The 24,322-nt window shown below is 45.5% G+C and overlaps 1 protein-coding gene across 4 annotated transcripts in view; it reads left to right on the top strand.

Annotated features, from left to right (window-relative positions):
* The window catches only part of TSHZ2 (teashirt zinc finger homeobox 2), a 209,008-nt gene extending 190,278 nt beyond the window's left edge, over nt 1-18,730 (top strand). For 2 of the 4 annotated variants that reach the window (XM_063172622.1, XM_063172620.1), the window contains exon 3: nt 9,679-18,730. In XM_063172622.1, the coding sequence (XP_063028692.1) occupies nt 9,679-9,680 (2 nt within the window). In that variant the 3' untranslated portion in view covers nt 9,681-18,730. The remainder of the gene's footprint in view (nt 1-9,678) is intronic. The other 2 variants (XR_010030094.1, XR_010030093.1) reach the window with 2 other exon arrangements.
* Nucleotides 18,731-24,322: the final 5,592 nt, after the last annotated feature.

Raw genomic sequence — 24,322 nt, 5'->3', positions numbered from 1 at the left:
CAAGGCTGCTTATTCTACACTGCAGATATTTTATAAATATTAGATAGAAATATATATAAAACCAGAAAAAAATATATGCAAGAATTTGCCTAAAATAATCATTTGGCTTTTTTTTTTTTTTTTTTGAGCCAAGTCTTTACACAAATAGAGGGTGTGAAAGCTTCTGTTCATGGGAATATTTCTAGGAACAATTTCTGAAAGTATTAATTTGCGCCTGTCTGGCAACTATCTTGAAAGCTGTTTGTAGTTTTGGAAATTATTCAGCCAGGGAGCAGTAGAAATGACACATTATATCGTTGATTAATGTAGTAAAAAGCAAATTACTGAAGGGGGAATAATCAAAGCCATAGTTGCAGCAAATAGTTCCCTTATCTGATTTCTCTCGGGTTAGCCCAAAGTTTTAGGTACTTCCCACAATCAGACCCAAAAGATAAAGAAAGAAATTAAAGGAGAGCTATTTGTAAAACAAGGGAAGGAATAGATTTTTTTTTTGTGAAATATTTCTGCATATTTGTTATAGTTCTTTAAGTAAGCTCCCATTTTTAGGTCTTTTTATACAAAACTCCCTGTTCCCCTAAAGCACTACTGACACCATCTGTAAACCCATCAGCTTTTCAGCCCTCTCCCTAAACTGCTGAGGAAAATGTTGTGACTGCAGAAAAAATTCCATCCAGTGAAGGTCAGAGAAGGCAGAGAAGTGCCTGCATACAGAGCTGAATTCATGGAATCCTGGAATCATTTTGGTTGGAAAAGAAATGAGCTTGGAGCTTAGAGTCCAGCCACTCCCTGTCACTGCCAGGGCCACCACGTCCCCAGGTGCTGTTAAATCCTGCAGGGATGGGGATTGCACCCGTGCCAGAGCTGAGCAACCCTTTGGGGAGGAAATCTTTCCCAATATCCAACCTAAACCTCCCCTGGCACAGCCTGAGGCCATTCCCCTCATCCTTTCATTTGCTCCTTCCCCAGTTCCTGACCCATCCAAGCTCAGTGTTTGCCATCCTGAGCTCACTGGAGGGACAGGGGCTGTAGCAAGGTTGTCCCAGCTCTCAGATATCCCTTTTTTTGAAGTGAACCCCTGTTTTCCCAGATTTAATGGACCCCTGGCTGCAGGGAACATCCCAATCTCATCCCATTAGAGCCACTCAGCCTCTCCCACTGCTCCAAGGTGGGCCCGCAGGACCAGGATCAGCCTCTCTTTTCCCCGTGGATGCCATCCTAAGGGTAAACAGGCTCTGGATGTGCTTGCTAGAACCTTCTTCTCCAGAAAATCAATGTATTGGCATTTAGGGTATTTTTATAGACACACACTCAGGTATATATATTTAAAACCCCAGCTTTACAAACTTATGTTGGTGCAGCAGCCCATGACACTGAATACAAGCTGCTGTGCAAAGCAATTGCCAAATGTTTACATAAACACATAAATAAGACAAATAAATTCATTTTCATTATTCATATTTTCTGCTCTTTCTTCTCCTTTTTATTTATGCCTTAGACAATGGCTCCTGTAAATATTCTGATTAAAAAAACACCTGCAGTGGACAGAAAGATGATCAAAAAGCCCTGATAGAGAGCAATTCATGTTTCTTCTTTACAATCACTAACGAATCTTAACTTGAACCATGTTATGTTCCCAAGTGAGTGATAAGCAATGATTTATTATGAAGTGTCAGGAAATCAGAATGCCATACAGTGAGACATGAGCTAGTGGAAAATGTGTTCCCTGTTTCCCAGCCTCATTACTCAAAGATGCAGTGTCCCTTTCTCCAAGTCTAATTTACCTGGCTTTCCAAGGCTCTCTGAGAGCAGAGGGAAGGGCTCCAGGAGGGAAATACCCGACCCAGGCTGCGCCTCCACCTTCCAGCACCGCCCAACACCGCCAAGTGACCGGGGAAAAGGGGCTGGAAACGCAGAGCTCTGGCTGTATCAAACCCTTCCAGCCCTAATGATGCTCCCCCCAAGCAATCGCTCAGGATTACAGCATCCTTTGCCTCATCAGGGCTGTCAGCGCCTGAAGAGGAAATAAAACAGGCGGCGCTGAGGAGACAAACGGATAAGTTTTCTTTATGTGTTAGAGTTTCTTCTACTCTCTAATGATTCCCTTCTCCCCATGATCCTAATTCAAGTAACTGGCATGTGATATATTTTGTAGACAAATCAGCAGCAGAAGAGCATGTGCAGCTCTGGCACCGCGGAGCCCGTGATTTACGCACAGCTCGCGCCCGTTCGCGCTTTAAGGTGGGAATTTGTGTTTTAAGAGCTCCCTCACAAAGAAAGGAGAAAGCAGCAGATCCCACACTAATTCACAGGAGCAGCCTCCACTCCTACCCACTAATGGTCTCTGCAAAAAGGAACCCAAACAGGCAGAGTCTCAAAAATGTGGCATTTTTCTAGATGTCTCTTTAAAGGCCCCAATCCCAGAAGCATTTGGGCTCGGTCAGATGTGGATGGAGGAAGGGAAAAGCAGGGCCTGAGTGTGGTTCTGTTCTGCTACAGCAGACATGGAAGTGGAGCCTTCCCAGGGAGGTTTGGCTTGGATGGTCTGGGCACACCATGGAGCTGTCAGGGGCAATGATGAGCAATATCATCATGAGCATTAAAAATAATCAATGAGCAAAAATAATCATGAGCAATGAAAATATTGTTGGAAAGACAAACCTTTTATTTAAACAATATTTTAAAATAATATTTAATTTTTTTAATATTTAGAATATTTTTAATACAATCTTACTATCCAAAAGCATGGATTTAATCACAGCAGATGGTCAAAAAGCCACCAATGGTAGCATTTTCTATTTCAAAACATGATCCCGTTCTACTGTGATAAAATGGAAGAGAAGGCCAACAAGTTAAACTGAACAGGATAAACTTAAGAACAAGGAATTTATGTCCTGCAAATTCTTTCACATAAAAAAAAAGAATTTCATATCTAGGCATGTTACAACTAGTTCAGTCTGTCTTAAGGCAATGGTAGCTGTTGTTTTTCCTTGCAGAAAACATAGAAATCATCAGAAAAAATTAACCAGAACTCATCCTTGTCTGAAAAGCTGAGAGACTCACGAATTTCAAAAATCTTTTTTTTTTCCTCTATAGAAATGCTTTATAGAGAATCTTTGTGAAGTACAAACCAGAGAGTGGTTGTCTCCCAGCACTGACAATGTCTGCTGTTCCAGACGAGACGGTGTGTGATGTACCATCCTGAAATATTGTCAGCAAGCCTGCAAATATGAAGGCATTTTCATAGCAAGGCAGGGATGAAAGGGAAGAGCTTTGGGTTTGCTTTTTTGTTTTGCTTTGTTTCTTAGTCCTAATAAAATCTAGCAGTGTGCTCTTAACTTCTCCCCTCCCGTTTTGTTCCGAAGAGAAAGGGAACATCATTCTCCTGTGAAAGTGTTCTGGAGAGAGGGAGGAGGTACAGATTCCCTGCTGGAGGGGTTTGCTGTAGCCAGGACGAGGTTTGTGTGATATTTAAGTAACTCAGGGTGCAGAGACAAATCAGCGTCTCCCCACTGTCAAGTGGCCTTTGCTGCCTCACAGTGAGTTGAGATATTTCAGTGTCACAGCTCAGAGGTGGGGCTGAGGAAAAACCCACCCACAGCAGCCTCTGGTTTGGTGATTTAGAAATTCTCTTCAGGGTTTAAAAAATGTGGGGCTTGATCTCAGGGGGAATTACACTCCAATGAGCACAGGGAGGCAATTGTGGATTATGCAACAGTTGAGTGAACTCTTGCAGGTAATTCAGCCTTTTTAAGCGCTCAGATGAACTGAGGGATGCACCTTTGGGTGACCCACGTGTTCCTCCTGACCTCCATCCCCGTGCACCTGGGTCTGCAACACACAGCCCTTGGCCAGATGGTTGGTCCATAATTGCTTTGTCTCATGTGCTGTAAATTCACGTTTTGCAAGGTGTGTTCCAAAAGCTGTTTCTCGGCTGGGATCCTTACAGGTGGCACTTTAAAATGTAGCGAGCACCCAATCCTACAGAACCTGCTTGTCACAGAAAATGGCACAGTTTGCATGTGACCTGTAATGACAGTTGCTAGTTGAAAAGAAACCAGAAATTCAGCTTTATCTTCCACACTTTGGTTGCAGCTGCCATCAACTAAATCTCTCTCCAAGGGCAGATGGTGCCCCGTACAATGAACAATTTAATCTTTAGGAAACTTTGCCAAAAATCCACTTTTTTTTCCCCCTCCAAGAATAGGCTGTCAATAACATGTGCTCCTAAATACATTGTGATTTGATGGCTATACTTTATTTATAGGAAGAAATAGAAGTTAAATGTTCTCTGTATTTTTTTTTCCTCTTTCCAAGTCTGTGATTTTTCCAGACACACCTGGGGGACCAGGTGAGTGTCGCCCCTTTGTGCTCTGTGTCACTGTGTCACCTCATACTGGGCTCAGGGGTGAAATCCTGCCTCTCTCTACACAAGTGGCACAAATCCCTCTGTTTCCAGCAGCCCAGGATTCCATTGGGTCTCTGGAACCACGGGGAGATGCAGCCCCAGTTTTGTGTCTGATTCATCCACAGCTTCTCTGGGCCACCTGTGGCAGCACCTCCCCACCCTCACAGGGAAGAATATTTTCCCAATATCCAATCTAAACCTCCTGTCTGGTAGTGGGAAGCCATTCCCCCTTGTCCTGACACTCCAAGCCTTTGGAAATTGTCTCTTCCCATCTTTCTGTTTGGCTCCCTTCAGGACTGAGCTCCTTGTCCCTCCTGCACCATTGCTCCAAACAATGGGGGGAAAAAGCATCATCCCAGGCAAGGTCTAAACTCTTCCAGCTGGGTTTTGTAGCAATTAATGCTGTGTTCAGGCAGTCACACCCCAGAAAGAGCTCAGTGAGAGCCCACATTTCCTTCCTGTTGCCCCACACTCCCACAAGCTCAGATCTGAAATGTTTTCCACACTTCCCCCTCCGTGTGGCTGAGGGTGAGTGTACAAACACTGGTGGCTGCTGCAGGGACACGAGTGGCTCAGGGACCTGCCGGTGACACTGGTGGGACCCTTCAGTGTGCAGGACATGAGGGGTTGTCCCTGCTGGCACCCTGGAGCCCCTGCCTGCCTTTGGGTGGGTGCTGCACCCCAGCAAGGTGGGAACTGAAAGATTTGGTTTTCGTGAGGGTTATTCCTACCTCTCCCAAAATGTTTTCCCATCCTATTAGAGAGTGTTTGCTGAAGCAAATATGTTCTGTTTATTTATTTAATGTGCTGTTAAATGACCTTCTGGAAAGCTATTCCTGCCACGAGGCTTTAAAATGGATGGGCAGGCAGAACTCCAGGGAGCATGCTCCTCCCAATCAGGATGAATCATTCCAGTAGTTACTGTTTAGATTGATATAATTTTAGTTATAATTATGGGTAACGAGAAGGCGTTTAGAGCCTGTAACATTGTAATTCATGGTGAGAGGAGTCCTAAATGAAATAAAATATATCCAGATTTGCTGTTTCCCCCTTTCTAGGTACTGTGCACGTGGCATGGTTCTTTAAGGAACAGATTTTGTGCTGCTGCAAAAATCTAGCAAAAGTAGGTCAGAAATGACATCTAGAGATAACATGTTTGGGAACCACAAAGGGCCTGTCTGTGTCTTTCTATGTGGCCTTTAAAGAGTCCTGCAATTTATTGTGATGGGTACAGCTGCAGCCTGGAGAAGTTTTGATCCATAGGCTCCCATGGACTGTGGTGGGTGGATCACAGAGGAATATTGTCATTTTTGTTGTCCCAATGCATAAATAGGAGCTGGTAAAATGATATTAGCAAAGATATGGAAATACAGAGAAGACATTATAAATACATGAAGCTGCTGTCACCTGCCTGGCTCTGGAGTTCCATCCCACCTCAGCCTGGGCCACTGAGGAGGTGGCAGAACCCAAAAGTCAAATGGTGACAGCAATCCCCAAGAAAGGGACGTCAGATTCTGGAAGGACCTCACAGCACCCTCCAGGATCTGAGGGGGCCACAGGGAGGCTGGAAGGGCTCTTCAGCAGAACTGGAGAGACAGGACATGGGAGAAGGGCTTCAGACTGAAAGGGGGGATGTTTAGGTGAGGTGTCAGGAAGAAATCCCTCCCTGCGAGGGTGGGCAGCAATGACACAGGTGCCCAGAGCAGCTGTGGATCCCTGGCAGTGCCCAAGGCCAGGTTGGATGGGGCTTGGAGCAGCCTGGGACAGTGGAAGTTATGAAAGCATGGAGCAAGATGAGCTTTAAGGTCCCTCCAAGCCAAACCTTTCGGGGATTCCATGACTTGAGAGCCACCCCATGATGGGCAGCCCCAGGAGGCCGCATGGCTCCATTGGGGTGGCCTTTGGCCATGGGGAAAAGGGGACACTGGAGGGAGCAGGGAAGCACTGGGGGGTGGGAGACAAGCTGGGCACTGCTGTGAGAGCTGGGAGCTCAGCCCAGCTCTGGGAGCCCCAGGAGCCCAGTTCAGCCCCAGGAGCCCAGCCCAGCTCTGGGAGCCCCAGGAGCCCAGCCCAGCCCAGCTGAGCCCAGCTCAGCTCTGGGAGCCCCAGGAGCCCAGTTCAGCCCCAGGAGCCCAGCCCAGCTCTGGGAGCCCCAGGAGCCCAGCCCAGCCCAGCTGAGCCCAGCTCAGCTCTGGGAGCCCCGGGAGCCCAGTTCAGCCCCAGGAGCCCAGCCCAGCCTTGGGAGCCCCAGGAGCCCAGCCCAGCCCAGCTGAGCCCAGCCCTGCTCTGGGAGCCCCGGGAGCCCAGTTCAGCCCCAGGAGCCCAGCCCAGCCTTGGGAGCCCCAGGAGCCCAGTTCAGCCCAGCTGAGCCCAGCTCAGCTCTGGGAGCCCCAGGAGCCCAGTTCAGCCCCAGGAGCCCAGCCCAGCCTTGGGAGCCCCAGGAGCCCAGCCCAGCCCAGCTGAGCCCAGCCCTGCTCTGGGAGCCCCGGGAGCCCAGTTCAGCCCCAGGAGCCCAGCCCTGCTCTGGGAGCCCCAGGAGCCCAGCTCAGCCCCAGGAGCCCAGCCCAGCTGAGCCCAGCCCAGCCCAGCTGAGCCGCTGCCTGTGCCGGGCCTGGCGTGCCACGAGCTGTTGACACACACTTGACGCTTGTCTGGGCCTGCAGACGTGTTTGAGAGCTCCCATCTCAGAGGTTTCACAGCTGTGTTTTTCTGGCACTGCTGGGATGAGCAGAGGGAAGCTGTGCCATGGACAAGGAGAGGGAAGGAGGCTGTGAGGAGGAATGCTGAGTCCTGACACATCCGCGTTAAAATAGATACGGCTTTTTACATCTGTTGATGGCTCGATAATTAGTGTTAAATAAAAGCAAAGCTTGAGTATCTGCAACTGATATTTCACATATGCTGTACAAGACACCAGTATAATGAACACCCTCAGCCACGTTTTCAGAACATGATTTATTTTAAATGGTGGAGTTTTCTTTATGGCACAGGGGGAGCTGCATTTCAGCAAATGCCCAGGAAGCACCAGACTCTGCCCATCACGAGCTGTTGGAATGTGCAGGCTGCTCTGCCCTGACTGCAGGTGACAAGCTCTCCACAAACTCCCTGAATCTCTTACAGACTTGATAATGAAATACATAAACTATGACCCTTATTGATCAGGGCTCACACTAATTAATTTCCCAAAGTCCTGTCCCAGCCTGCAGTGGTATCAATTAAATAAAAAAAAAAAAAAACAAAACCCACAAGGATGGAGACTTCAGTTGGCCAAAGGACCTTAGGGGTGAAGTACTTATGCAGTGGAAATCAATGCCAAGTCCCAATTGATTTCACTTGTGCACAGATGTTACCATTAGTCAGGTAGGTGGACATTGAGCCTCAAAAGTTTATTTGTTGCCAGAGGAGTTTCTCATGGACCTTCCCTCTGACCAGTGTGCCTCTGAAGTGTCTGTCCAGGGTTAACAGTGTCCCCAGTGTTGTTCTGTGACAGGCAAGTGACCAGGGCTATGCTGATTCAAAAGTCCCAGGGCCTTCCTCACAATGGCACAAAGAGAAAAGGAGGCAGGAGTTTGGCTTTTCATTTTTCCAATCCAAGCTTTTATAAATATTTCCCACTGGCAGGCAACCAGTGCTCTGAAGTCCCTTCAAGACTCCTTCCCAGATTTAGCACTTTCAGTGACACTAATTTGGCTTAATTAGCCTAATGATGTTCTGGAGGCAGGGTTGGCCTAGTGAAGAGTCACCACTCCTGCTCTCAGCTGGGTCACCAATGTCCCTCAGCACAGCCACAGTGCCTGCGTCCCACCTCTGTGAGGGAGGCAGAAGCTGCAGGGCCTGGTGTGACCCAAGGCAGGACTCAGCTGGGATGTCACAGGGAGTTTTCCATCCTGGAGACCCCTGGGAAGGGTAAAGCCCAGTGCCTCTTCCATCCCCATCCTCCCTTGGATCGTCTGCAGAGGTGATCCCACAGTGACAGTTTGGCTGCAGTGTTGCTGTGTGTCAGCCCCAGGCCCTACAACAGCAATGCTTCTGGATTTCTTTGAGATCTGAGCAGGGTGTAAACTGGCACAGCTCTGCCCTTTTGCAGTGAAAAATAATAGCTTTGCAAAGTGAGAATTGCTCTGGAGTGTTACCTCTGAAACATAAAGGCAACATCTTAAAGTGTCAACATGGATTGCTTTTAATATCTTTTAAGTGGGAATAATGATCCAAGGTATTCACCACAATTTCAGACTGGCTTCCATGCATCCTCAGTTGCCAAAAGTCTCAACGTTCAGCTGCCAAAACCTCCTCTTCCCTTCCAACAGTTTCTCTACAGCAGGTCTGGGTTGCCAATGCAAAACTCAGCATCACTGTGAAAACTGAAAAGGTGAAGATATTGTAAACCAAACCAAATTATAAACTAACTAGCATGAAGTCAATGGACTTTTTTGTTTTCATATGGAATTTTTTGAAAAGCTGAGTTTATTTTACTTTAAATAAAGCTGCTACTGAATTTCCAGTTGATTTAGCCAGAACACAGAGAACACACTACAGGATTTGAGTTGTGTTTGCTGAAATAGCCACGGCCTTGAACAGATAATATATTTTTCAGCAACATATTTCTTTGCCCACTGCAGCTCTTTTTTTCCTCTGTGCTCTCTCCAGATTGACTTTCACTCTACTTATTGCCTGCCTCATTTCTCACCCTGGTTTTCCAGTTGTTTTTTTTTCTTACTGCTTTCCTCAGTATCTTTCTCCCAGGTTATAAGCAAAGCAGAACCCAACTTTGGGCTGAACTTTTAAACCCACATCTTGAAATTAAATAAAACAAGCCCCTTCTGTCTCTGTGTAGCAGTAGCTTCACAACTTGAGTCACTTAGCACTTTTAGCAGCTGCAGGATGGAAAAGGCCCATTGGAAGATGGTTTTTAATGCTGGGGAGGTGCCACAACAAGTAGGAATAACGCAGGAATAGCGGGGTAATAGACGCTGTGTGGGTACTGAGATGTCCAGCTCTCCATGAGAATTTTGGAGCATGCTCTTGGCTGGCTGCAAGTTTAAGAAGCAGAGTAAGGAGCTCAGTGACCAGGCAGAGCCTCAGCACCAGCTGCATGGTTCCCTGCATGGTTGTGGAACCAGGGTTCCATCCTCACTTGTTGTGAGCCTGTGGGGGCACAGAATGAAGCAGAGCTCATCTGCAGACATTTCCATGGTGGGAGTGCCTGCTCAGAGGTGTGGCTGTGCGCTGCAGACCGTGTAACTGTGGCTGTGTTGTTGTTGTTGTGCTTGCAGGACGATTGCCTTAGCCCAGCTCTCCAGCCCAGCTCCGCGCCCGGCCCCGCGCGCCACCGCGGCCCTGACATTGAACTCACAGCAACCCGCACCGAGGAGGCTGCCAAAAAACTCCTGCTATTCTTCTTCATCCTCACTAACAATTTGGTAATGAAGTATTGATTTCCACTCCCCTGCTTATGGACGATATTAGATTTTCATTGATAAACTGCACTGGGGCTGTCTGGTCTCCACTGTCCCTTTTTGCTGTCACTAAAACAAAGTGCCACTGAAGTAAGATAATGACTGAGAACATTGATGTACTTATTTCGCCAATTTGTAACACTTGACAGGAAAAAAAAAATTCTTCATAGTTTAATGTCCAAGTGTGCTACACAAGATGCAGTCACATTGGAAGCTTTACTTTTCATGGTAATGTCCATTTCCTATTTATAACCCCTTTGGGATAGTTTGTCTAAAGGAAATGTTTCTATTCTGTGCAGCTATTACTGTTGCACCTGGGTTGCCCAATCCAGTCATTGCACTAGGGATCAATACATCACAGTAAGTACAAGAATTATTAAGTTAAAACAGATTCTGAGCCAAAAAACCTCTGAACAATGTTAATCTTCTGTGCAAGTTGTTCAAATAGTTATGCTTAACCATGTTGCTGCCAAAGATTTGTTTGAAACGGATTATTTTCAGTTTGTTTTATTCCTCAGATATATATATATATTTAAATCTCCATTACGGTTTATGATGAGACATATGGGATGGAGGGATTTTTAAACAAAAGTACTATTGTTAGATTATTGAACATTATATAAATATAGATATATCTATATATAAATATCACTATATAAATATCTATATATAGATATAAAAGAATAAAAGTAGAGTTCCTTTCTCAATTAGGTGAGTGTAAACCTGAAGCTCTGTTGTGGTCAACAGAGTGAATTTGGATTTATGCCACCAACACTGGGATCAGAATTTGGTGTCCGAGCTCTGTCCGGCCTGGCCAGCACAGCCGGCCGTGCCTTCAAACCCACCCCGACCTGGGAGAAGGGGGCTGCAAAAATGGCAATTTCAAATTTGTGCTTGTAACTTTTTTCATTAAAACTTCGAGGGCCCAATTTTAATTTGTGGAATATTCACGTTAATAATGAGATCTAATTAAGACATCCATTAAAAGCCCGTTAAAGTTAATTTAACGTAAAAATTCCAATAGAACTGTATTAGATTTTCTCCATTAAATTAACGTTATGGATTTTTAACTGATGTCTTAATTATACATTATTATTAACGGGAATACTGTATTACACAGATTAAAATCGGGTCCCAAGTCAACTCCCAGAATCTTCCAGGGTATGCCAATGTCACGAGTCCCACTGTTCCTAGTGCACTGCTTGGAAATCCAGGCGCAGCCCTGCTTGCTCTCGCTCAGAGACAACCACCTCCAGTAGACAAATCCATCTCTGCATTTAACGATGAACTTCCCCTATTCTCCAAGGAAAAATAAGTCTGGATCAAGTTGTAAATCGCTATTCCGTGGCAAATGAAATATTCAAAGTATGCGAGGCACAAGTGGAGAAGAGGCTCTTTCTCAAATCAGAAAGGGCTTTGGAGTGTATTTTCCTGTTGTTTTGTTCATGATGTTCAAGGATATAATTGAAGTGCAGCAGTCACAAAATCAGACTAAATACATTCCCTGCATTCCCTGCGGCCTGTGCAGAAGGGCCTGTTTTGGCACTGCTTGGGAAATTTTGACATGATCCCTAAACTCAACATGGAGGAGAAAAAAAGGCCCTGGCCCTTCTTATTTACCTCCTAGGGAAAGTGTTGCCCTTATGCCACATATAATAGCAAATTGCTTTTTTTATGGCATGCATAACCTAGATGGGAAAAAATATGGCGCTTGAGGGAAGGAGGGAAAAAGTAAATGAAGTTCCAGGAATGTCATTCTGAAGTAATGAGGCATGGACAGAAAATATACCCCTCACATCATCGGATTGAGATGGCAGTCGAAATAGCTTCATTGAAGTGTCAGCACTCATCCATCAATCAATCATCCACAAGGAAAAATAGCGACAGTACAACGGGGCGGCTTTTATGGGATTTACTCATGGGCATAGGGAATAGCAGCTCAAATGTAGTTCTGACATGAAAAGCAAGGTGCTGATATTATTTTTTATGATGGGAGGATCATAAAGTGAATTGAGAACAGTGAGGTCTGTCTTTGCTTAACCTATTCAACTGGAAATGAACGGAGCTCAACTGGAAACGAGCAGAGCCTTCAGATGGGTTAAGATTGAAGCCTGCACTGTGCTGAGCACCGGCCATCGACAACAAAATTCTATTAAAGCAAAATCAATGCATTAGCATCGAGCTCCTCAGAAGCTGTTAAATTGCGCAGCCCAGGCCAGAGTTATGAGGGGAAGTTGCACAAGGTGGGGCCTGTGGTGCCCACCCAAAGGCCACGAGCACGGCAGAAAATAACCCAGGGGAGAAACTGCACATGGGGCTCCTTTCCCTGAGCTTTTGGGTGCAGGGAGAAAATACTGGGCTGCTGGCAGCATGGGGCAGTGAAGCTCCCAGCCCTGGTGTTGTCATGGCCGGGAGTTTGGCTGGATTGGATTTTAATTGGATTCTCTATGCAGGGGTTTGCACCTGTAGGAATTCCCACACAGGGAGCTCTCGGGAGCCCCTTCCCACAAAAAGGAGGACTGGGGTCCCCATCCAGCCCACAGCACCCGGAGCTGGGGCTATTTGGGGCACCAGCTGCTCAATTTTGGCAGGAAATGAGCCTTTATGGTGCCCTCATGGTGACCATAGGGTTCACGGCCCCACCCAGTACCCTGGAGCTGCAAAGGTTTGGGGAGATTTTGGAAAGGCCAAACCCCCTGAGGGAGGTCAGGTTTTGCTCAGGAGTCTTCACTGTGTGGGAGCAGCCACTCTGTTTAAAAATCTGGCCACAAACCTGTATCACACGGTGCTAAAGCTTGATCATTTTGCCTGCATCGCTGTCCTCGGGGAGCGTTTTAGGTACACATTTGAATTAAGTGATTTTTATTTTTTTTTTTACAATACGATATAAAGAAGGGAAAATGTACGTCTCTCCTCTCTTTTCTCTGTACGAAACTGGATGAGTTGATAGTTTTTCTGTCATATAAATCAGGTAGCACAAAAAATCATTGCATCTTTTCTCTGTCGTCGCTACTCAATATCTATCGTTCTGACTTTTATTCTTATTGGAGATCATCAAAACATTAATTAAAAGCCTGGTGATCAAACAGCCGAATATTTATGATTCACGCCCTTACTTATTAACAAGTGGCATATTGATACACCACATATCCAAGCTGTTTATGCTCTTGCACTGAAATAAAGCAGGAAGAATTGTTACCCTTACACACTGCTTTGAAAGATTTATTCAGAAACCAGAGCTCCCTTCCCGCCACCATCCATGTCAAAATAAGCCATATCACCTGAAAAAAAATATTCTGTTTTAAAACAGGGAGAGGTAATTAGCATCCCTTTGGGGCCTAATATATAAGAATTTCAGTGGATCAGTCTCAGGTGCTTTTTCCAGGTTTTTTTCACTTAAGCTGAGAGGGAGAAGGACACTTCACTTTAAAAATGGTTGTCATTAGTACAATAGTAATTGTTGGGTTAAAAGAATATCTTTGAGAATCTGCTAACAAACCTGCCCAGTAATTACTTGTCAATGCAAGTTATTATGGGTTTTATTACCTACTTGTAAAAGTATTTACAAGACTGACCTCCCTAGCTTTTTTAGAGATCAGGGAGGATATAAAAAGTCATTTTAAAAATCAATAATTATATATTAGCACGATAGGGGGTGAAGCCTTCCAAGCCAGCTTTACAGGCTATTGAGCCAACTCTCATGCATTCAAATGGCAGGATTGTTTCCCTAATTTTTCGCCTCTTTTTCTTTCCTTAATCATGTTTTGCTAAAGTGCCATATTTATTGATTACTTCATACCCACAGTTCAGCCCCTAAACCAGAAGGGGATATTCCCACTGGGAAGCACCTGTGCAGGATTTGCATGGAAAAGGAGCTGCCCCAGGTGAGAAGGAAAAAGGAATATTGGGGTTTTTGTGGGAGCTGCTGAGGGGACACTGGCTCTGTGCTGGTTCCCCTGGCCTGATCCAGCCTCATCCCAGACACGCAGGGTCACGCTGGGGGTGTTATTTTGGGATCAAAGCTGTTAAGAACACCAGGGAATGAGGAAGGGTGCCTGATTTTTTGGCAGAGATTGAAGAGATGGCTCTGGCTGGGCTGTCCCCTGTCCATTTTCCATCGTCACTCCGGGGCTGGTGGAGGGAGATCTCCATCACACAGGGCTTTTGTCCTCACCAACAGATATACGATGCAATTTATATTTAAAATTCTCTCTATAAAGACAGTATTGATCACAGATTCCAGATCAATACGTTGCAATTACAGCAGGCTTTAAAGGCCATCTGTCCCCAAGCAGGAGCACCGAGAGAGCCACTTCCATGGATTGTCAGCAAGTGCTGCTGGTGTGTGCCCACCTTCTCCCAGCACAGAAATGTCATTCCTGCTCCTAGGAAGTTGGGTTAGGAATTATGGAGCTGTAATTCCTGGATATTGGCCGCCCCAGAGCCCCCAGACCAGCTCTCCATTGGGTTTCTCAGCAGGGTCAGTGACACTGGGGTTTTCCTCACCTGGGTTTTCTGCTCCCCATCACAATTTGTCCCACAGGTCACAACTTTTCTTGTTCTCAACTGGAAATGGTCAGAAAGAAGTTCCTGAATTTCACTAGAAATAGGAACATTTCCATAATGGTGCTGAAGAGTTTGAGTTGGACATTGTGGGTGCCAACAGAGCCTTTTTTATGTCACAGAATCATTTATGTTGGGAAAGATCTCCAAGATCATCAAGTCCAACTTTTGACCATTTGTGTCACTTTGGACCACAGCAAGTGCAAGATTTTTAAACATAACAACAGAATAAAGGACATGCATCTGAAGGCAGATTTCAATTACATTTCATCAATGAGGTCTTAATTTGTCAGCACCTGAACTCAAGGCCAGCCTGTTGGTTGATGGCCCTGGGTGAGCCACTGGGTTGTTATTCCAGAAATGCTTCCTGGGTTTTCTTTTTTCTTCATTATTTCTTGAAGTGGAAAGCATGTAGAATTCAGAATTCTTATCCTCCAGCTGTCTTCTGAAGGAAAGTGAAAGAATAAAATAATAAAAATAATGGGTTTGGAAGCTGACTCACATTTGCACCCCATACATGCTGTGCCACATCCCCCCTGATCCTCCCTCCCATTTCAGTCCAATGTCTGAAAAACAGAGGCCAGGTTCTGGATGCATTTACTCCTGTGTCAATCCAGAGCCATTTATTCTGGATGCATTAATTCCTGTGTAAAATCCAGTGCCACCCTTTCAAATCCAGCAGATTTACCCTCTGTCTACCCAGCTCCAAACGCCATCCTTGTGGTCCCAACCTCAAATTTCAAACATATTTAGGCATTTTTGAAAACAAGTCCAGTAAACTTCAGTCTCTAGCTCCAGGCAAATTAAATCTCGTGCACTTGAGAAGGTTTTTAATTATGTCAGGTAGGTGATTGCAAAACTTTGATATTGATGTGACCATGCTTGTAAAATAACACCAGTTGTACCACTATAAAGCACTTTGTAGTGGTACAGCTCCTTTTGCTCTGCTGTACCACTTTTATACCAGTGCAAGCACTTTCATCCCAGTATCCTTCTGTCTGGTGGTGGATTTTTGCCCTCATTCTGCCAGAAGAGATGTGAAGAGTAGATGAAGTTTCAGACAACACTTATTTCTTGTACCAAAATGTTTGCACAATATTTTCTTGGAGAGTATTTTTAAAAGTGAACTCGCTGTACCACTGGACTCAACTGCAGAGTAATAAACTTCCAGTTCCTCATCCCTCTCAGCTCATGAAATGTCTTTAGGCCTTTGTAAAAGCCCTGCTTGAGACAACAGATTAAACACTAATCCTGGCGGATCGCACAGCTCCACTTCACACCATCGAGCTGAGCTAACTTTTTTTTTTCCTTTCCTTTTTTGATCTAAGTAAAGGCAACAAATTCTTTCATTAGATTCCTTAGATGAGATAGCAGGGGGAAAAATGATCAGTATTTCATGAAGAAAATAAAAATAACATTTTGCAGAAATGCAGCCACGTTAAAGGCAGGGAATGCTTTCCCCATCCCCACACGGCATCACACATCCTCCCAAATGCCTGAAACGTGGGAGATCTCGGGGGCAATATTTTCCCTTAGAAGCTGGTCCAGGTAACATTTGAGAATGGCATATCTGTGTGTCTCCAGGAGGACATTCAGGGGCACATGGACATTTCCCCAGCACCCGTCAGACACGGGCACGAGGTGTGGGTGTGTTTGTGCATCCCTGCAGCAGCAGTGAGGCAGCAGCTGGGCACTGCTGGCAGCAGGAACCTGCACGATGTGCAGGGCAGGATCTTGGCTCTACCCCGCAGCAGATGCTGGAATGTGCAATACAGGTTGCAAAAGCTGACAAGCTCAACAGTTCTCATTTGGCTCAGGGTATTCTCTGTCCTATGTCTCTGCTACAATGCGCCCTTTTGTCTTGTGCTCAGGCACCTCTTCTTAATCCTTTGTTGGTCTTTTACTCTGTGTGTTTGTTTTGGGTTTTGTTACATGGAACGTGTCAGGAGGGACCCAGCCCCGTTTCAGTCCTGGAGCACAGCTGGCCACCCTGGTGAATTTGGATTTGGGTTTGCTCTGCCCCAGCGCTCGTCACTCGTTTGTTGTTGGCAGCATCCTCAGGTTCCATCTGTGACCCGTGGTGTCAGGATCCTGTTTCAAAAACAATAAGGAAAATAAAGAATCAAAAGCTCATTTCTCTTTAAAAAAAACAAAAACAAATGTATATACTCCAAATGGCAAAAAAAGGCAAGATTAAACCCATTTTTTATATGAACAAGGCAGACGGGGCTCCTCGCGAGGGCTGGTGGTGACTCTCCCTGGCGAATGTCTCGGTGCTCCTGCACTCATTTTGTACCCAGTGCATGCTGTACAGAACATATTGCCTGTAACTCAGAGGGGAGGGGGCCAAGCTGCTCCTCCTCGGGCACTGCAGCTTGTTTGGATGAAAAGTTGCGCCTTTGATGCATTTTTATACTGTACATATTTGTATATATTAACTATATTGCCATGTTATGAACACAGATTTTGTTATATTTGCTTGTTTCGGTTTCCTACAAAAAAAAAAAAAGGTCCATAATGGGGGATATTATTTTTCTTTTTCCATAGAAAATACGCTTGTAATTTTTGTTTGTTTGTTTTCTTGGTCATCATCTTTTAAAGGCTCATAAAGGAATTAGAGAGGAGTTTTTGGAGGAACTCGGAGAAGCAAGTCTGTGTTTGCATGAGACCTGCCCAATTGCTGGCTAGAAAGGGGGGTGGGGGGAAGAGGGGAAATCTAAGTCAAGTTTTGCTTTTAAAGCATGCTTAGTCCCATGGGAAACTCATACATGTACAATTATTCTCTTTGTATTTTATCTAATAGTGCCTGAATTATTTTTTTTAATGTCTTCTTGGAGGAACAATTCATAATTGTCAAAATTTGAAACATTAGCTTAATTTTGTTTTCATGACCTCTCATTTCTTCTCCTTATTTATTTTGTTGCTGTTTATAATGGGCCCCAAGGCCATCTCTGACATTGCAGTGTTCTTCTTCCACATTAAGGATGCTTTTAAAATTACTGAGATTATTGAGCCAACAGGCTGCTTTAATCAAAACCATGTTTCACTTGGTTTGGATGATTATGAATGGGCCTAGCATGGAAAAAGCCCTTTCTGCTGGGAGGACCATACCATCTAGTGGCCCCAGAGCTTCATCACACACAGGCATCTTCCCAAGGTTCGCTTCTCCAAGCCTGCCTGGCAATTTGGCTTCCAATTATTTGCTTATTATAACGAACTTCAACTAAACAAATTGATAATGTTAATGGCTTCCCCCCACCCTCCCTTCGGTTGATTGCTAAATAAATTCGTATAATTTATACTAGAGGAGATTATTGCTTTTATTGTTTTGGGTTCCCCCAAACCAATTATTAACAATCAGGACTATGTATCTCATTAAATTTAAATCAGGTCAAACCTATTTATCTAAGGCCTTTTCTGATTTACAGGAAGATGACTGCATTCCAGAACATTTAAGATGTATTTCTGTGTATGATTTTGTAGCATTGAAATCTGTTAATGGTGATTTTTTTGTTCTGTATTTTCACCATGGTAAACACGTTGTATTAAAAAAAATCCCTCAACTTTCCCACCGAAAACATTACTTTTTATGCCCAGAGATTTGGTTTTTTTTAATAAAATCACTGCAGTTTTAGAACTGTAATTAAAGCCCTGAATAATAGATCACACATCTTTATCTGTTGTGTTTAAAAGGAAAAAAAAAATAGCCCAAACTGTTCACATAATCCTGAATGCCTCATTTCCATAAAAAAGGTTTCTATACATATATTATTTACATTTTTAAACATGGTAATTCTTCCCTTTGTGGCATAAAATGTCTCTTTTCCACTGCAGCTACTGGAAAGCGACTGCTCACATCTGAAATGTTATCGTAATTTGCATCAGGAAACCCAACTGCAGACATTAAGGACTTGGGTGTGTTCAATTATGATTTTGCTGGAGGCTGTCCCTCATTTTAATGCTGCACTCATTGAACTACCTTTCTGAAATCTAGCTGATATGGCTCACCACAGACATGCTTCACAACATCATTAGCTTTGCAAATGGCTTCATTTCAGTCAATGCAGACTTCAGTTTTTTTGGCCAATTGTAAAATGGAAATTTGAAAAGGGGGGAAAAAAAAGAAAAAAAAAAAAAAAAGAAAAAAAAACAGATGCACTTAAAACATGAAAAGAATTATTTATATGATAAAAATATATTTAGATTTTCAAAGCACAAGACTGAACAGAAGTGCTCTTTTTATGCTTTCTGAAGATGTTACTGTTAAAAGTCTTTCTACATCAGGCTTAATAAATCTGTAATGACATTTGATGGATTGATTTTTGTGTGGGTTTTTCTTTTCTTTCGCTCTTTTTTTTTTTTTTTTTGCCTTTCTTTCTCTGCAGAGAAAGAAAAAGACTGACCTGGAGAGGCTGTGGGAGTGCAAAAACCACAGGAATGTGTCTGATTCAGTAAAACTCACCCAGGATTTCTGCAAGCTCTTTTCCCTTCAATAATAATAATTTAAAGTAAGAAAAAGAGGGGGGGAAAGCAACACCACCACTATGCTGTGTTGGTTTCTCCCAATGTTTTCCTGTCCCTCCTCTGGCTGTGGGTTATTTATGGGGTGGGGGGACACACCCATCCCACCCCACCCCACCCTGCCTCTGATCCTGCCACGCTGACCTCTTCCCTTCTTCTTAAAGTGATTTTTCTTTCTTTTTTTTTTTTCTTTTTTTTTTAAAGGAATATATTGCACACATTTCAAGAAACCCCTCTAGGGTAAAATAAAAAATATATATAAATGGCTAAAATAACAAATGAATCATAGAACTTCGAGATGGAAAAGGACTATTAGATCATCCAATTCATCTTGCTGTCTGCCAATACAGGTTTGCTGCCTTCCCCTGGGCTTTGTCTCGCCTCTCTGGCTCAACTCCAGCCCTGGGTCCTCTGCCCTTCCCTGCAGGGCCCTGAAGGCTCAGGAATGTTTTATAGGATGGGGACAAACCCTGCCTGCAGGAGCCTCACCTGCAGCTCCGACCCCAAAGGTTTCAGAGCCCCATAAAACTGCAATTTGCTGGGCTGGGAGGGGATTTCACCTGGCTATGGCATCCCTGGGCTGTGGGGCTGGGATTGGGATCCACAGGGATCCACAGGGATCAGCAGAGATCCACAGAGACCCACAGAAATCCACAGGGATCCACAGAAATCCACAGGGATCAGCAGAGATCCACAGGGATCAGCAGAGATCCACAGGGATCAGCAGAGATCCACAGAGACCCACAGAAATCCACTGGGATCCACAGAAATCCACAGGGATCAGCAGGAATCCCCAGAGATCCACAGGGATCAGCAGAGATCCTCAGAGGGATTGGGATCCACAGGGATCCACTGGGATCCACAGAAATCCTCAGAGATCCACTGAGATCCACAAGGATCTCCAAAGATCCCCAGAAATCCCCAAAGCTCCCCTGGGATCAACAGGAACCCCCAAAGACCCACAGGGATCCCCAAAGACCCACAGAGACCCACAGGGATTCCCAGATATCCACAGGGAACCCCCAGGAATCCACAAGGATTCACAAAGACCTCCAGAAATGCCCAGAGATGCCCAGGGATCAGCAGGAATCCAGGTCCCGCCTGTTTCAGAGCCCTGGTGCCCCCAGCACAGCATTCCCAGATCCTGGAGACCCCAAACCAGCCGGAGCAGCTCCCAGCAGCCTGGAGAGACAGCTCGGATTTATTCCAAGGGTTGAACTCGCTCATCTCCCTTTATTTTTGTTTTTTTAATTATTGGTGATTCACTCCAGCAGAAGAACAAACAAACAAACAAACAAATAAAATAAAATCAACCCTTCAGCTCCTCAGATGGATGTTTTGGCTACAGGGCAGCTTTGAAAGCTGGTTCAGTTGTTTTTTGCTTTCATTTTTTTTCTCTGCTCCTCAAAACTGTCTTGATTTAATAAAAGTTAAATGTTTTCGTAGGAAAATCAGGCTGGGTGGTTTGTGATTCTTTTATGTACAACACGAATATTACATTATTCAACAATCCAGGAATAAATTTAATTATGCCTACCTTTGCTGAGTGCTTTACAATTGAATGGTCTGGCAGAGGGGCTGGGGGCTGAGCTGGGACCCCCTGGCTGCAGGGCCAGGGCACGGGGCAGGCAGAGAGCAGAGCCTGGCACCAGGGAGGGGACACAGCTCGGGGGAGGTGACACCTCCTGAGACCATGGAATGGGAGGGGGAGTCATCAATCCACGGAAATACCTCCAGGCAGTGCCAGGAGGGCTGCCAGGCTCTCCCAGGGCTGCCCAGGAGCAGCTGGGCATGAGGAGCCAGCATGGGGATGAGGGACGGCCGTGGTGGGATGGACACAAGGGATGAGGAACAAGGAACACAAACCCAACCCAACGGGTTCCACCTCAACATCAGCACAAACCTTCCATGGAGGGGGCACAGCTCCAGGGAGGGCACGGATGGAGACACCCCAAACCCACCTGGATCAGTTCCTGGCCTGGGTGAGCCCATCCCATCCCAATCCCATCCCATCCCAATCCCATTCCAATCCCAATCCAATCCCAATCCCATCCCAGTTTGTGTGACCCACAGTTTGCTCTGCTCTCTCCAAGCACAGCCCCTGGGGTTTGTTCACCAGACAGAGCTGGGTGCACCCCTGGGGTTGGACATTTCAGGTGGCACCGCACCAAGGAAGGATTAAATTACATAAAAAACAGATTTCCCACAAAAATCCACCTTTAACACATTTATGTTTTTAGAAATGGATGCCAGCTTTGTGTTAATACTCAACTCTAATTTATAATGATGCAAGTACAGTTCCTCAGTTACCAGTCATGCCTCCACCAAAAAGTGCTTTTTGCTGTCCAGCTATCACTTATTTCCACTTTTAAAGCATTCACAACCAAATTCACTCAGTCTGGCTTTCTGAGCGTGCAGGCCAGTGGTGTGGGGCAGCTCAGGTGGGATTAAGGTGTCCTGAGACTGGGCTCTATAAATCCAGTGCCAAAAATCATTAACAAATCTTTAAAAAAACAAAAATCCAGAACCAAAACCAAACCCAAAGCATTTTTTTGCACCAGTATATTCAATATTCCCCTTTAACTGACAAAAGCTGAACAGTGTCACAAGCCTTAAAGAATTTTGTTTGCTTGTTTTTCCAAGCTAATAAAACACCATAGGTCTGGCTAAACTCATCCAGAACATATTGAGGTTAAATTAACAAAAGGAGAAGCCCCTGAGCCCATGCAAACAGCAATAATGCCTGGTTGGAGAAGGGGGAAATCACATTTTTATATGAAAAGTCCATCTGTAAGCAATTGTGCTAATGCTTTAAAGATGATCAGCTCAGGCTTTTGGAGTCAAACAGGAAAACAACCCAAAATCTTATCAGGAAGGAGATTTTTCAACCTGAAAACAGATTCTGTCAAAATGTCAAAGGCCCAGATTTAGGTTCTGCCAAAAGAGACTTTAACAAGACCCACTTTGAAGAGAAGTGCTGAGTTCAATTACCTCTGAACCTCACAGAACAGCTGGAGGAGAGCAGAAATCCAGCCCCAAACGCAGGAAAACTGAAATGAAACAATGCCCATCTCATCCTCAGCCCTCCCTGAGCACCAGCACGGGGCAGGTGTCCCACAAAGGTGGAAAAACCCCAAACCTGAGCCCAAACCTGGGAATGCTCCCTGGAGAACCCAGAGCCATCAGCTGGAGCAGGAGCCGTCCCAGGGGCAGGAAATGTCCTGGCCTGCTACACAAAGCTGGGAGATTTCAGGAGTTCAGGGTGGAGGGGTTGTAAAGAACCAGAAGGCATAAAAATAATCAAATTTGGTGAAAATGTATTTCAGCATTAATTATCATTTCACTCAGTTCTGATCTTCTCTTTTCCCAAACTATTTATGCTCAACTTTGACATTAAAATTTCATTGGGTTTGCTCAGATCTACTTTATTTAGCAATGTTTAATTAGACTTTTGAGAGCATACATATATATATTAAAAATTCAGAACTACCCTAAACTGAAATAATATTTCATGACAAAATGTGATTTTTTTTTAATTTTTTTTTTTTTTTTTTTTTTTTTTTTGCTTTAAGTGCAAGCTCTTTCCTGATTTTCCAGAATGTTCAGTAAACCAAGGAGCCTGTGGTTATCCTTCATGGATAGCTCAGGCTCTGTCCGTTCACTCTTTCCCACTTGTTCCACTGAAGGGATGAAATCACAGGAAAGTTCTTTGCAATTATTCAACAAGACAAAAAATCAGTAATTAGGTCATGACTTTCAGAGAGGATTAATGAAAACATTTTACATGAGCAAAATGAGTTTTAAATGCCAGCGTGGCCCACAATTATTTATGTGGCTGAATCTGCTCATGCAGAAGGTTCTGTCCTGTCCCACGTTGCAGCCACATCCCTTCATTAACTGTAGGCACAAATAATGTTTGCCAGCAGCTAAATCCAACACATTTCAGGAAATATCGATGGGGAGAGGAGGGAAAATGTGGGATAACCTTTCGGGATGGAGGAGTTTGCTCCTGTTCATCTCCCCGTGCCTGGAGCACCGGGTGATGCCGCAATTCCCGATTATTGAGGGGGTCAGAGCCTCCCTCCATCGGCGGCTTTTGCGCCATTCCGGGTTAATTTGGGGAATTTACAGCGAGCGCTGCTCGGGACGCGGCTGCGGCTCCGCTGCTTGGCCGACACCGCCACCTAACGCCGGGGACGAGGACGGGGCTGCGGAGCCCGGGCACGGGAACGGAGATCCGAGCGCTGGAACGGGATACAGAGCCCTGGCACGGCATGGCAATGGAGCTCCAGAGCCCCGGCATGGGATACGGAGCCCTGGCATGGCATGGGAACGGAGATCCGAGTGCTGGAACGGGATACAGAGCCCTGGCATGGCATGGGAATGGAGCTCCAGAGGCCTGCCCTGGCATGGGAATGGTATTCCCAAAGCCCTGGCATGGGGATGGAGCTCCAGAGCCCCGGCACCGGGAATGATGCTCCAGCGCTTTTCCCCTGGCGCCAGGAACGCTGTTCCCAAAGCCCTGCCCTCAGTGTCTCCTGGCACCGGGAATGCTGTTCCCAAAGCCCTGCCCTCAGTATCTCCTGGCACCAGGAATGCTGTTCCCAAAGCCCTGCCCTCAGTGTCTCCTGGCACCGGGAATGCTGTTCCCAGAGCTTTTCCCAGCCCCTGGACCCCCGGTGCCCCCAGCGCTGGGATTCTCTCGGGACGCAGCACACACCGAGCGCAGGAGGCTCAGGGATATTTGGGAGGGTTTAAACAGCCCAGGGGAGCTCCTGGAGGCTGCAGGATGGAGCTCTGAGCGCTGGGAAAAGGTGTGAACGGAGGGCAAGCAAAGGGGGGAAACTGGAGAGGAAATATGATTCCCAAAATCCAGATTTCCTGTCCTGCAGAAAGGGCTGGAGTGCTTTGATTTCACACACCCAGGACAAAAGGCTGCTGAGACAGCCCAGACAGAGCTGATCCCACAGTGAGGACACCTCACCTTCCCCTCTGGATCCCTCAGGAAGGACAGCCTGGGGCAGCAGCAGCCTGACCGGAGCATTCCGTGCTTTGTGACGCTCATCCCTGCAGCCTCCTCGTGGAATTCTGCTCCAGCCGCTCCCCAACTCCTCATTTTTGCTGCATTTCAGCCCTGACCCAATCCTGGACTCTGTGTCCACCAAAAAAACTCCAAACCAAATAAAGCTGATCACACGCCTGACCCTCGTTCCGGATCCCGCGTGTCAAAATGGGCATTGCAATTAGCACGTGATTACCCAATCTGCATAATTACACGTGGTAATCATGCTGCAGCCTGTTTGGAACTGCCAGATCTCATTTGCCCCACTAATCCTGGATCATATGAATATCTTCAGTAGGAACTACTACTTTAGAT

The sequence above is a fragment of the Melospiza melodia genome, chromosome 19 (genome assembly GCF_035770615.1).
Source record: "Melospiza melodia melodia isolate bMelMel2 chromosome 19, bMelMel2.pri, whole genome shotgun sequence".
In the NCBI taxonomy this organism is placed as follows: Eukaryota; Metazoa; Chordata; class Aves; order Passeriformes; family Passerellidae; genus Melospiza; species Melospiza melodia.
The sequence above is the reverse complement of the archived record's forward strand: the minus strand, read 5'-3'. Positions and strand labels throughout refer to the sequence as shown.